Source organism: Parambassis ranga, chromosome 1 (assembly GCF_900634625.1).
Source record: "Parambassis ranga chromosome 1, fParRan2.1, whole genome shotgun sequence".
NCBI lineage: Eukaryota > Metazoa > Chordata > Actinopteri > Ambassidae > Parambassis > Parambassis ranga.
Genome location: NC_041022.1, coordinates 11093321 through 11107889, shown reverse-complemented (window position 1 = coordinate 11107889; position 14569 = coordinate 11093321). Strand labels below are relative to the sequence as shown.

Below are 14569 nucleotides of genomic sequence, written 5' to 3'. Positions count from 1 at the left end.
TTGTTTTTTTTTACATTAACATCTGGTCATTTTTGTTTCATGAGACTTCCTTGTTGGTGTTAAATATAAAAGTGTGTGTTGCAGCCATGAGCCTTAATGGATAAGGCCTCCTGTGAGGTCTTTAAAGAGGCAATAATAATGAGTTAATGGTATAATGGGTGGTTTGGTTGAAGCAGGTCTTTTACTAAACAGCAGATTACAGAATGTTACAATTTATCAGTCAGAATAAAGTACTCTACACAGCTGCATCATAACAAGTAATAATGGCATCTATGCATGGGTTAGCAGTGGTTAGTTTATCTTAGCATAAAGCCTGGTTTACACTTTATACATCTGTGGCAGAATAAAAGCATGTGTTAGTGTGTAAATGCACATTCCTGGTGGACTTTAACATAGTCTAATAAGGACTCCCATGCATCCACGTTGTCTGCAGATGTCTCATGGATGCATAAAGTACAAACAGGGCTTTAAAGTGGGGATGCTTCGAGGCAGCAGTAGAGTTTTGTACCAAATTTCATGTTTTACTGAACCTGCGTGCTGCTCTTTAAAACACCAGTGATAACATGTATGTGTCTGTGTCATGCAGGACTGAGAAAACACAGTATACTGAGTGTAGGAGGCATGTGCATTCTGATGCTATGTGCTGTGTAATGGGCTTGTAACCTACATACATACATCCATCAGCTGCAGGCAAGCATTGTGTGTAAGAATAGTCACCATAGAAAAAAAAGGATTGATAACTGAGAGGTCAAATAAATTTTTTATAGTGTGCAGATGTTGCATGTGGCAGAGTGCAAAAAGTCTTTACAGATCTGACTGGAGCACAGTTCATGATAAAGTGGTTATATCTATTAATACTGACTGACTAATGACTGTCCTTATTTTGTTTTTGTGTCACCTGAAGAGCTCTCACTGCATTAGTGCGCCTCCTGAGATTGTTCGCCTGGGGAAGTGTTTTATGGGCCGCACCTGCCCACCTTGAATGTGTTAAATGAACCCTCGAGGCTGCAGGGGAAAGCACAGCGGTGAAGACAGGGGGCTGTTAATCGATTGGTCAGGTGGGATATCTCATCCAACACACATAACTGCTTGAAGGCCTAAGTGAGGGGTATTACTCACCTTCATACTGCATAGGTTGTGCCACTCCAAATAATGTACATATCTTATAGATTTTTGAAATGTCAGCACCAAACAGAGCAAGTCCCATTTTGAATGTGGCCAATTTTATTCCATAACATAAAAAAATAAAAACATAAACAGTCATTATAGTGCCTTAAAAAAGTACTTAGTAAAGTAGTCTAAATGACTGCTGCTTCTTTCTATATGCTTATTTTCTGTAAAAATGACCGAATGTTAAAATGAATGAACCCTCAGTGAAGGCACTGACAAGTTTTCATGAAGATACTCATCTTATTGCCATAACTCAACTTTACCCTTAACTTTAATCTTCCATGTTGGCCTTATTTACGGAGTCACAGAGGTTGCAGCTTTGAACAAACAACGAAAATCACCACCTGCTGTGATTGGTCAGCTCCAAGTGCTGAGCAAACTGCGGCCATAACTCTGGATCAGCCATGCTAGTTGTTAACATCGGTACAGATGGTTAAAGCACTAGACTGTCACCCAGGAGTGTGAGTCCCCAATGTTTCAGGCTCATTTATAAGTTTAGTTTTCATGTGGTTAACGGACCAATTGAAAACATTACACACATTACAAAGAAAACCGCTCACACTCGTTCGCCATTTCATACACACATCTACAAAGCTATTGTAGATGTGTGTGTTTTCAAGAATTTCCTTAATAAATACTTAATAAAAACTTAATAAAGTGTTATCTTATCTTATCTATAGTAATTCAGTGGGTCTGACCTGTTTTCCTTCTTGATGTCATCTTGACGCCAAAGTACAATTTGCAACTTAGCTTGTGACTTGCCATAATGAATCACTGTCTGTATGCTACAAAGCAAAGTATACATTTACTCACATCTCATGACTGCTGCTCACATCTAACCTACATGACCTGTGGGCCTGCTTGAAGGGCCACAACCCTCTGACTGTTTCAGGTAATCTGTATTTTTTTTGGTTCATGAGACTTCCTTGTTGGTGTTAAATATGAAAGCGTGTGTTGCAGCCAGGAGCCTTGATGGATGGAAGCCTGCTGTGATGGTTTTTTGAGGAAGGGGTTAATGATGAACTCCTAGTAAGGATAATTACGTAACAATTAGTGACTACAGTAATTTAATGAGGTGATAATAATGATTTAATGGTATAATAAGTGGTTTGGTTAAAGCAGGTCTTTTTACTAAACTGCAGATTACAGACTGTCACAATTTATTAGTCAGAATAAAGTACTCTACACAGCTGTATCAAAATGGCATATATACAGTTAGGGAAAAATTATTTGAACCCCTGCTGATATTGTAAGTTTGCCCAGTGCCCACTAACAAAGAAATGATCAGTCTATAATTTCAATGATAGGTTTATTGGAACAGTGAGAGACAGAACAATAACAAATCCAGAAAAATGCATTTCTAACAAGTTATAAATCAATTATAATCACATTTTTATTAATGAAATAAGTATTTGATGTCCTATCAGCAAGACGTCTGGCTCCCAGGTGTATTTTATACAGGTAAGATCTGACAGTGGGAAGCATCTTAGCTCGTTGTATAAATGACACCTGGCCACAGAAGCCATCAATCAATCCACATTTCAAACTCTTCACCATGGCCAAGACGAAAGAGCTTTCCGAGCATGCCAGGGACAAGACTGTGGACCCTCACAAGGCTGGAATAGACTACAAGACCATCACCAAGCAGCTGCGTGAGAAAGTGACAGTTGGTGCCATTAATCACAAACGGAAGAAACATAAAGTAATTTCCAATCTCCTTCGGTCTGGAGCTCCACGTAAGATCTCACCTCATGGAGGTTCAAATAATAATGAGAACAGTAAGGAATCAGCTCAGAACTACTCGAGGGGAACTTCAATGTCAATGATCTCAAGGCAGCTGGAAGCACAGTCACCAAGAAAACAGTCGGTAACAAACTACGCTGTGAAGGACTGAAATCCTACAGTGCCCGCATGTACATGTACAGGCCCATTTGAAGTTTGCCACTGAACATCTGAATGAACCAAAGGAGGACTGAGTGAAAGTGTTGTGGTCAGAGGAGACCAAAATCGAGCTCATTGGCATCAACTCATCTCACCATGTTTTTTGTTATTGTTCTGTCTCTCACTGTTCGAATAAAACAACCATTGAAATTATAGTCGGTAGGTATGGGTTAGCAGTGGCTAGTTTAGCTTAGCATAAAACCCAGTTTATACTTTACACTTCTTTGGCAGAGGCTGTGAAAATATATTTCAAATGATCTAAAAACAATAAAATTAACTGCCAACTTTGAGAGAAATAAAGCTTGTGTTAGTGTGGACCATAGGCTGCAATTAAGCATGCTTGAAATGCACATTCCTGGTGGACTTTAACATAGTCTAATAAGGACTCCCATGCATCCATATTGTACAAACAGGGCTTTAAATGGGAGATGTTCAGAGGCAAAAGCAGAATTGTTTTACTGAACCTGTGTGCTGCTCTTTAAGGCACCAGTGATAACATGTATGTGTCATGCAGGACTAAAAAACACAGTATACTGAGTGTATATTTCCAGAGGGGAGGCATGTGCATTCTGATGCTATGTGCTGTGTAATGGGCTTGTAACCTACATACATACATCCATCAGCTGCAGGCGAGCATTGTGTGTAAGAATAGTCACCATAGAAAAAAAGGATTGATAAATGAGAGGTCAAATACATTTTTTATAATGTGCAGATGTTGCATGTGGCGTACTGAGTGCAAAAAGTCTTTACAGATCTGACTGGAGCACAGTTCATGATAAAGTAGTTACATCTATTAATATTGACTGACTAATGACTCCTTATTTTTTGTGTCACCTGAAAAGCTCTCGCTGCATTAGTGTCTGTTTTTTAAAATAAAGAATACAATCTCAGCACCAAACAACGTCCAATTTTGAATGTGGCTAATTTTATTCCATGACATCAAAAAGAGAAAAACAGTCATTATAGTGCCTTAAAAAAGTAATTGGTAAAGTAGTCTAGTTAGGCCTTAAACTTTACAGGAAATGGCTGCTTCTTTCTGTAAAAATGACCAAATGTTGCTGGACATACAGAGAATCGAAATTGCGTTACTCTCAACTCCACAACATATAACATATAACTAAGAAATTAAGAATAAACATAAATAAATAAAGTTTAAAATAAATTACCTACAATGAGGCACACACAAAATACAATGAACTAAAGATACCCATCTTATCGCAATCACTCAAAGTGGCCACATCCTTAACTTTAACCCCTAATACAAAAAACACACACACATTTTTAACCGGTCTGGCCATCTATGGGAACAGGTGTCAGGCATGAATTCCTTGATGCTCCCATGTTGGCCTTATGAGCCACAGAGGTTGCAGCTTTGAACAAACAAAGAAACTCCCCACCATTGGTCAGCTCCGCCTATCATTCTGGATCAGCCACGCTACAAATTGACAGATGGTTAAAGGCCTAGACCAGAGGTCACTAACAGGTAGCCCGCGGTCCGGACCCAGAAGCCGTCCCATACAGACCTGAACTTACAGCTAAAACAGCAGGTTATTCTTTTAAACCTTATAGGCGCTTCTTTACTTTATGGTAGTGTCTTAGCGCATGAGGAAAAACACAGACCAATTGCATGCAAGTTAATCCATTCCATGTGAATATCTCAGCCAATCAAGTCTGGTATTCCAGGTAAAATCTGCGACTCCACAATGCAGGCAGAGACTCGGAGGTAAGTTTCACATGAATACAGGACAAGGGAAAGACGATACACCAGAATTAAAGTGGGCCAGAATGATCCAGTACAGCATTCCAGCACATTTGATAAATAGACAAATAATGTGTTAGGAAAACAATTAAATAGTCCTACAGTAATTAAGCAAACAGTCATGAAATTTACAGTTCCAATTTGCAAAGTACTGGAACATATACTGCTCTCTAGCTATAGAGTCAACGCCAGTGGCCTTTGAATTATTTTCTATGAACTTGGGCTCAATAACCAGCATTGAATGGAGGAGGATGAGGGAGGAGAGGCCCCAAATGGAAGATTAATGATTATTTTCAGGGAATACAGAATGGAAATAATGTTTGACAATTTTAGCTGGCGTAAGTTGTGTTATTTGTATGTAGCAAACTATTGTTCAAGTTCTGTAAATGTAAGAATAAAAACATTTGTCTGAAGCCATGTGATAGTATTAGTATCCAGTATTACAGTGAACATACATGAAAATAAATATAGCATATTATGGGGGATACGTGCTATATCAGTAACATACATACACCCCCTCCTTGCCCCTTATTTTGAAATGCAGGCCTACTTATATATACACACTCAACAAAAATATAAACGCAACACTTTTGTTTTTGCTCCCATGTTTCATGAGATGGACTTGAAGATCTAAACTTCATTCCAGATACACAATATTACCATTCCTCTCAAACATTGTTCACAAATCTGTCTAAATGTGTGATAGTGAGCACTTCTGCTTTGCTGAGATAATCCATCCCACCTCACAGGTGTGCCACATCAAGATGCTGATCTGACATCATGATTAGTGCACAGGTGTACCTCAAACTGCCCACAATAAAAGGCCACCCTGAAATGTGCATTTTGTTTCTGCTTTATTGGCGGTCTGGGGACTCAGAACCAGTCAGTATCTGGTGTGACCACCATTTGCCTCATGCACATCTTCAAGTCCATCTCATGAAACATGGGAGCAAAAACAAAAGTGTTGCGTTTATATTTTTGTGTAATTAATGAAAGAACATTCTTCAGGTCTATAATTGTTGTCAAAAAGGTTTTGAATCGTACTGAATTTATTTGATTTGACTGTCATACAATGGTGACACAACAACAAGGCTACTTGTACGTTGTACGTGTTCATATACACATCTACAAAGCTATTGTAGATGTATGTGTTTTCAAGAATTTCCTTAATAAATAATAAAGTTTTATCTTATCTTATCTATAGTAATTCGGTGGGTCTGAATTGTTTTCTTTCTTCTCTTTCTCATGTTGAGACCAAACGGCATTTTTCAAACTAGCTTGTGACTTGTCATAATGAACCAGTGTGTGTATGCTGCAAAGCAAAGTATACATATACTCACATCTCATGACTGCTGCTCACATCTAACCTACATGACCTGTGAACCTATTTGAAGGGCCACAACCCTCAGACTTTGCCTTTTGTGTAATCTGTTTTTCTACATAGGTGTAGATTAATTTATAGGTTTCTAAGACTCTAAGACTTACAGCTAGAAGAAACCATTCTGAATAAAATCAATACCCCTGTCTCTTGGGTGAAGATGCTCATTGCTTTATGTCAAATAAATAAATATTCACACTTAATCTTTCTCTTTATTTGATCTAGTCTAGTCTAGTCTTTAAAGACCTTATAATCCCCTTTAGTCTCTTTGGGGACATCAGATCAGGTTGTTGCATTTTTCACAGCCATAATCCTCGTACCCCAGAGGGAGAGGTCCCCGGTATCAGCATTAATACACATTTAGTGCTACCTTGCAATCACAACTCTTACAGATCCTATGTATCCTTTATAGTCAAGAATGCCCAGAGCAGACTTGAGAAGTAAAGACTGTGTTTCCATTCAGGAGTGTGTGTGTGTGTGTGTGTGTTCCATTCAGAAGTCAATAAATGTGTGTGTTTCAGGCAGGAAAAAAAATTAGATCAGATAAGATGAACAAAGTGGACAAGACTGAGAGAGGAAAAAAGCAGTACAGACAAATGGCAGAGAGAGAGGGAGAGGGAGAGGGAGAGGGAGAGAGAGGTATAAACTATGAATGAAAGAACATGGGGATTTAAGATGGAAGTACAGAGGTTCAGAGAAAGTGCACAGAAAGGTTCCAGTAAACTTTAAACATGCAATCATAACAAAATATGTCCTGTTATTCATTATACTGTCATGGATGTACAAATTTATGGAGAAAATGCTTTGACATTTTGTTTTTGCCCAGTATTGTGTTAACCAATATGTAATTTCCACTGTATTTCAGTTATATCGAGTAAAGCTAAAGAGTCATTGTATGTTATTAACCACAATGTAAACAATAATGGAGAGGGCCAAAAAACACAAGAGGAAGAAAAATAGTCCATACAATATCTTATAAGTAAGGAGTCAACATGGATAGTGCAGAGCCTGTGCACAGCTGGCTGCTGATTCCTATTCCTGCTGATGTGCAACGTAGTTGAATTATTAGTGTGAGGCATCAGCAAGCCTGCCACACAACTCTCACAGTGCCCTTCTAACTTCTAAAAATAGACCACACGCACACACAAACACACATATTGACACATTCAAGAACACAGTGCCACCTAGTGGCAGAAGCCAGGCACTACGTATGTGCAAAACTGTATGAGCACTAATCTTATTGTCATTATAAAGAATATTGTAAAGAAAAGCATAAATAAGTTGTCCGTGCAAACACCAATCTTGACACTGTAAGAAGAAAAAAAATGGGACCTCCTGTCAAGGAGAACAGTCCAGTATTTGGTAGCATTAACAATAAGACCCGACTGCAGGCTGCAGTTGATGATTGACACTTAACTCTCCCCTCTAGCTTTAGCTGGAAACTTGTCCATCGTGTCAGGACAAGATTGACTCAGTCTTCCCAGTGAGAGATAACAATGGCACATGCACTAACAGAGAGCCAGACCAGACCAGGATGAGATTATAATTTATCACCATGGGTAGGATAAGTATATGGGCCGGTTACTGGAAACTATTCTGTTTACTGTTTGTGGACAAAGGTGGCTGTCTCTACTATGGAGTCCAGCCAACTGTTGGATGCAGCACAAAACAGTCAATTGATCTTGATTAGTGTGGCTCTTCAGTATTGCACAGGAAAAGGATAATGCCTCCCTGGGGATCTGATGGGAATTGCTTCCTAAATTCAGGGTCACCAAACCTCAGGCACCTTTATTTGTTGTGCAGAAGCTCTCTAAAAGTAGCAGGTACAACAATTATACAGGCCGTGCGCGCAGCTTTTTCCTCTTACCTGCAGCGAGGAAGTAAATAATGCAAATGAGGCGAATCGGCGGTTGCGTCACTAATTAGTGTCCCCACCACAACAGGTGAACCGGAACTAGAAATATGTTTCCTTAACAAAGGTACGATTATAAAAACGCATAAGCGACGCTAAATAAAATAAACAATGCCTACAGGTTTCGAGAATGTTCACAACATCAAATAATAACCCAAAATTTAAATGAAGTGTTAGCTGCACCCCTGATGGAATGAGAAGCTTAGAAAATTGATGGATTAAAGTAAGGAGAATCTACTAGGAATATATTGAGCTAGATTGATAAATGTATTTTTGTCTGTATTTACACAGACATGTTGCTTTTGTTTTTGGAGATTGTGGTGTTTGCGGGGTGCAGTACAGCTGATTTATTTTTCCAAATGCAATATATATATATTGCATACACAAACCCAGAAACTGTATTTTCCAACTATCATTATCAGTATCATTAACTACATATATTTTTTTCTGCTCTAAGAAATTGGATCTTTAGAGCTGACGAACTTAGAAGCAGAACCTGACCAGGACAAACTTTTAACATCTGGGACAACGGGAATAGATCCACATATGCTGCAAGGAGCTGTAAGGAGATCATGGACAGATATGGTGTAAGAAGGCATGTAAGCAAACTTCTACTCCAGTAATAAAACAAACAAGACTTAAGTCTAAGTTTGTGAGTATTAAATGACAAATAAGGTGAGTATATTTATAGATGTTTGCACGTCTGGCAAAACTGAGGAACAGATAAACATATGTTGCCAGGAGCTGTAAGGGGATCATGGACAGATATGGTGAACAAGAAAGTATGTAAGCTAAATTCATCCCTACTCCAATAATAAATCAAACCAACAACCAAATAATACCTAATTTGTGAGAAATAAATGAGCTGTAAGGAGATCACAGGCAGATATGTTGAACAAGAAGAAGACAACACTTCTACATTTCACAAACTTAATCATAAAAAATGTGAATATTTTTCATCTCAACAACCTTTTATTTGGCTAGACACAACATTGGCTTCACCAGACCAACATGTGGTACAGCCTGTATGATGATCTGTTTACTCTGTGTGGTCATGCAGACAGTAGCGGCTGGTGTGTCACCTCAGTGTTTGTTACAGCTCATTACTGTCAATATTTGGTTAATTTCTGGTTTTAGCTAGTTTAACTTTCTGCATCATTTTGAAAAACAATTCCCTTGTGTCTATCTGTTTTTCTATCTGTGATTACTTGTTTCCATCTGGGCTGAAATCGCAAATGTAGGATTGTTGCAGGTGAGTGTCTCTGCTGTGGTCGGAGAGGTCACTTCGTGAGGGAATGCCTGGTTTGCTGAAATGCCCTCTCCCATCGGTAAGATTGGGCCAACTAACGAGCGGGGAGCAAGTGCCCAAACCTTCCAGTTCTAGTCTCTCTGAAGGCACAGATTGCTTGTAATGGTTCCCTGGTAGCTGCCCGGGCTTTAGTTGATTCTGGGGCAGAACAACGTCTGCTGGATCTTGAGCTTGATTAGTCCAAGGTTCCGCCAAGTCCAGGGCACCTAAGCTGTCTAACGTTCCACTGAATACCACAACCTAGCCTAGGTATTTAATATGGCATGTATTCGATTGAGATTTTCCTACCATCCTGGCTCAAGAATGTCAAGTCAGACACTTTCTATTTTGGGCCCTGGTACCATTGTATGAAACTTTTGATGTCAGGCCACCATGCCACCAGTCCTTTACAGCCTCCGTCTGCTCCACCTCCTCCCCCACTGGTCATTGGCAGTCAGCCAGCCTACTCAGTTTCCCGTCTGTTGGATATCCGGGGCTGGGATTTCCAGTATGTGGTAGACTGTGTGGGTTATGGTCCAGAGAAGAGATCATGGGAGTCCACCTCCAGGATATTGGATCCCTCGCTCATCCAGTAATTCCACCTGTGTGTGTGTGGGTGGGGGTATATTGCTTCAGGTATCTTGCCTTTCCCCTCCTTGTGTGCTCCCTCCTCTCACTGATCTCCCTCCTCCTGCTCCACCCTAATGTGTGTCACATTGTCTCCCCTGCCCTTCTGTATTTAGTGTCTTTGTCTCTCTGCACTCCTCGCCAGATCGTCTTCTGTGATTCTTCCGAGCATTCAAGCATTATTTCTATTACAAGATTCTAGTGTGTGACCTTACTTGTTTTGCCTGGATTTTTGCCTTTTGCCTTTTTGGTACTGTTACTGGTCAGACTGTTATCCTAGTTTTTGTATTTTTGTCTGTATCTATACAGACATGCTTTTGTTTTTGGAGATTTTGGTGTTTGTGGGGTGCAGTACAGCTGTGGATTTACAAACAGGTAAAATGCAACATACCTATCCCTACACAAACCCAGAAACAGTATTTTCCAACTAAGTATCATTAATGATACTTAGTTGAAAATACTGTTTCTGGATATCTGGGTTTTGCTCTAACAAATTGGATCTTTAGAGCTGACCAACAAAGCAAGAGAAAATGATGTGAAGACACAGAACCTGACCAGGACAAAGTTTGCACGTCTGGCAAAACTGAGGAACAGATCCACATATGTTGCCAGGAGCTGTAAGGAGATCATGGACAGATATGGTGAACAAGAAGGTATGTAAGCTAAATTCATCCCCACTCCAATAACAAAACAAAACAAACCAACAACCAAATAAGCCATAATTTGTGAGCAATAAATGATCAGGGGGTGAACAAGAAGTTAAAGACAACGCTTCTACATTTAACAAACTTAATCATAAAAAAGGTGAATATTTTTCAACTCAACAACCTTTTATTTGGATGTTTCCAGATGGGATATACTTCCTGACCACAGCTAATGGCATGGTCTATCAGACTTTCTGTGACATGACCACTGCTGGAGGGGGCTGGACGCTGGTGGCGAGCGTCCATGAGAACAGCATGATTGGAAAGTGCACTGTGGGCGATCGCTGGTCCAGCCAACAGGGAAACAATGCTGCACAGCCTGATGGGGATGGAAACTGGTCCAACAGAAACACCTTCGGAACAGCAGAGGGCGCCACTTCTGATGACTTTAAGGTAAGAGCCTTCGATGAAAGAAAGGGGAACAAGTCATGACAACTGTGTGTGCACTTTCACAGAATCCAGGTTACTATGATATAGTAGCTGAAGACATGTCTGTGTGGCACGTTCCCAACAACTTACCAATGGAACTCTGGAACGTGGAAGCCATCCTCAGATACCACACTGACAACCGCTTTCTTGGTCTGTATGGGGGGAACCTCTTTCAGCTCTTCCAGGTAACTTAGCTGTCATGATGAGGTGTAACTCAGACAGTGTTAGGAAATCATTGTACCAGGGCACCAAAAGTTCGATTAGATTTACAAGGTTTTTTAAAATAAGGCGACTACAACTGGGAAACTGTTAAACCATCAGTTTACAAAGTCATTACTTCTGTTATGCTGCATTATGCATGTTTGTTTAATATTTACAAGCAGTTTGTGGAACACGTGTTGAGAGTGTCTCGTTCTTCCAGCAATTCCCAGTGAGATACAACGTTGGCTCGTGCAGCAACAGAGGCCCAGCAATCCCCATTGTATATGACCGTGGAGACAAACAGTCCACCTCAAACTTGTATGGCGCTAATTCAAGAGGTATAACATTCATGTCTAGTATGAAGTTAATGATTTGAGCTTATCACCATTATAGGTGGGTGTGTCTGGGTCACTGTATCAAGGTTGTATTTTTTCTGTTTAAATAAAAGGGGAATTTGAACCAGGCTTCATCTCATTCAGAGCCATAAACAATGAACGTGCAGCCATGGCTATCTGCTCTGGAGTCAAACCGATTGTTGGATGCAACACTGAACATGTGAGTGATCAGTGATACAATCAATACATGAAATGTTGCACAGTAAAACTAGCATGATTTCTGTTTGTCTTCAGTATTGTATTGGAGGAGGAGGACACTTCCCAGAGCACCAACGTCAGTGTGGGGACTTTGCATCCTTCGACTGGGGTGATGCGTGGAGTGCTTCCAAAGAGATTATCGAGTCTGCTGTCTTGCTGTTCTACCGCTGAGACAATTATTACATATACTTCATGTCTATGTAACAGCTGTAGTCAGTTCAGGTGATGTTAAAAGGCGGACCTGTCGGGAAAATGTTGATTAAAAAAAGGTTAAGGAATAATATATCCCAGGTGTTACAATACAGCTTGTTTTCATCATCACTCGCAAATAGTAGACTTCAATAACTCACATAATCACAAATAAGTTTGTTCCCGTCAGGTCTGACACCTTTTTTAGGTCTCAGGAAACATTTGGGTTATGTTGTCTTTTCTTACCTGTGTTATTTGTGTGGCATTGATGAAGATGTTCTCTTAATTTGCTGGGGCTTTGTTTGTATGTGTTTTTCTTTTGTCTTAAAAATGCTCAAATTATTGCAAAACCATAAATACTCTCTATATATTGTGGGCGAGTTTCTGACTCTGTCAACAAAAAGACAATGATGGGAAGTGTGAGGTAAATATTGTGTTTAATAAACAAACATCAGTCAGGGAACTGACATTAGTCTTGGGATGGAGAAGGGGGGATATAAAGCACAATGCACATGTGTAGAGGTGGGGGGAGGGGGCATATTTATCTGTTACACAAGGTGCCCCCATACAGTAGGAGCAGGAAGTCCTATAATGACATACAGATCAGGATCCAAAGTCTACGGTACAAAAACTTAGCAGCAACATGTTAACATTGGAGACCAAGGGGCTAACAAAGTAGTTTCATTTAGAAAAAGTCACAGTTTTCTTTAAGCATAAATTTGTTAAAAAGGTAAAAACAGTTCTAAGCATCCTCTAGGGTCAATGCTACTCACAAGATCTGTGTGTGAAATACATAGGTAGGGAAATTATCTATACATTTATACTCTAATATAAAGACCTTCTGGTAATGGCACAGTACAAACTCTCAGGAAACGCGACAAAAATATACAATGTCTTCACGTCACATTTGCAGATTAAAATGTAACTAAGGTCTCTGGCAAGCACAATAGTTTCAGTGATCTGAAAAACAAAACTTCTCTTCAACCAAAAAAAGGACACCATTTTGTTAGTTCAGCTATCTTGACAGATTATGTCTTTTTAATACAAAAATAAGGACAAATATAAATTAATATATATTAAAAGAATCAGATTGATACATGGGGAACCTACTGAATAAGTACAGGTATTTATGGTACAATAAATACTTGTCATTCATGACTTGGGGTTGATAAACAGAGAGTAGTGTATTTAACCTGGCAGGTATCATGTGTAACTTGTGAAAATGTGTGTGTGTGTGCGTGTTGTTCAGTAGCTGTAGAAAATACCACAAGTTTGAGCACAGCTGTGTGTAGGATCATGCACACAGTCTCAGAGGATAACAGGAGGCTGCAGACTACAGTGGTGGTTTCTTGTGTTGTAGTAGTGGGTTATCACTCACCTGCCCTCTCCCATGCTTTAATGCAAGCTCCTCCTAGTGGTGAGTCTGTGGTACTACCAGTTAAGGTTACTCCTAAAACACACAACTCACAGACAGGAAGCAGGAAGTCTACAGGAAGCGGTCAGCCACCATTGACCCGTCAGTCCTCCAGGGAAGAGACAGTGTGGCACACCATTGGAGTCATCATGACCAACAAAAAGAAGCCTGTATGATGATCTGTTTACTCTGTGTGGTCATGCAGACAGTAGCGGCTGGTGTGTCACCTCAGTGTTTGTTACAGCTCATTACTGTCAATATTTGGTTAATTTCTGGTTTTAGCTAGTTTAACTTTCTGCATCATTTTGAAAAACAATTCCCTTGTGTCTATCTGTTTTTCTATCTGTGATTACTTGTTTCCATCTGGGCTGAAATCGCAAATGTAGGATTGTTGCAGGTGAGTGTCTCTGCTGTGGTCGGAGAGGTCACTTCGTGAGGGAATGCCTGGTTTGCTGAAATGCCCTCTCCCATCGGTAAGATTGGGCCAACTAACGAGCGGGGAGCAAGTGCCCAAACCTTCCAGTTCTAGTCTCTCTGAAGGCACAGATTGCTTGTAATGGTTCCCTGGTAGCTGCCCGGGCTTTAGTTGATTCTGGGGCAGAACAACGTCTGCTGGATCTTGAGCTTGATTAGTCCAAGGTTCCGCCAAGTCCAGGGCACCTAAGCTGTCTAACGTTCCACTGAATACCACAACCTAGCCTAGGTATTTAATATGGCATGTATTCGATTGAGATTTTCCTACCATCCTGGCTCAAGAATGTCAAGTCAGACACTTTCTATTTTGGGCCCTGGTACCATTGTATGAAACTTTTGATGTCAGGCCACCATGCCACCAGTCCTTTACAGCCTCCGTCTGCTCCACCTCCTCCCCCACTGGTCATTGGCAGTCAGCCAGCCTACTCAGTTTCCCGTCTGTTGGATATCCGGGGCTGGGATTTCCAGTATGTGGTAGACTGTGTGGGTT

General features: G+C 40.2%; 1 protein-coding gene across 2 annotated transcripts; it reads left to right on the top strand.

The window, feature by feature from the left end:
* Positions 1–10003: 10003 nt before the first annotated feature.
* Positions 10004–12564, top strand: LOC114442731 (intelectin-like). 2 transcript variants are annotated; one of them, XR_003671372.1, is made up of 8 exons: positions 10004–10450; positions 10582–10728; positions 10925–11172; positions 11235–11393; positions 11630–11747; positions 11858–11964; positions 12039–12271; positions 12418–12564. XR_003671372.1 is itself a non-coding variant. In XM_028416515.1 (7 exons), the coding sequence occupies exons 1-7, from the start codon at positions 10387–10389 to the stop codon at positions 12171–12173; spliced, it is 978 nt and encodes a 325-aa protein (XP_028272316.1). In that variant the 5' UTR covers positions 10004–10386; the 3' UTR covers positions 12174–12564. The 2 variants fall into 2 exon arrangements, 1 of the variants encoding a protein (XP_028272316.1); XM_028416515.1 differs by having other exon boundaries at positions 12039–12564.
* Positions 12565–14569: the final 2005 nt, after the last annotated feature.

What these genes read in the sequence shown, in the direction of transcription:
- LOC114442731 (XM_028416515.1), top strand. Translation starts at nt 10,387, where the DNA reads ATGCTTTTGTTTTTGGAGATTTTGGTGTTTGTGGGGTGCAGTACAGCT. An exon ending in CCACTTCTGATGACTTTAAG is followed by an intron (nt 11,173 to 11,234) that starts GTAAGAGCCTTC and finishes GCACTTTCACAG; the next exon opens with AATCCAGGTTACTATGATAT. An exon ending in GTATGGCGCTAATTCAAGAG is followed by an intron (nt 11,748 to 11,857) that starts GTATAACATTCA and finishes TTTAAATAAAAG; the next exon opens with GGGAATTTGAACCAGGCTTC.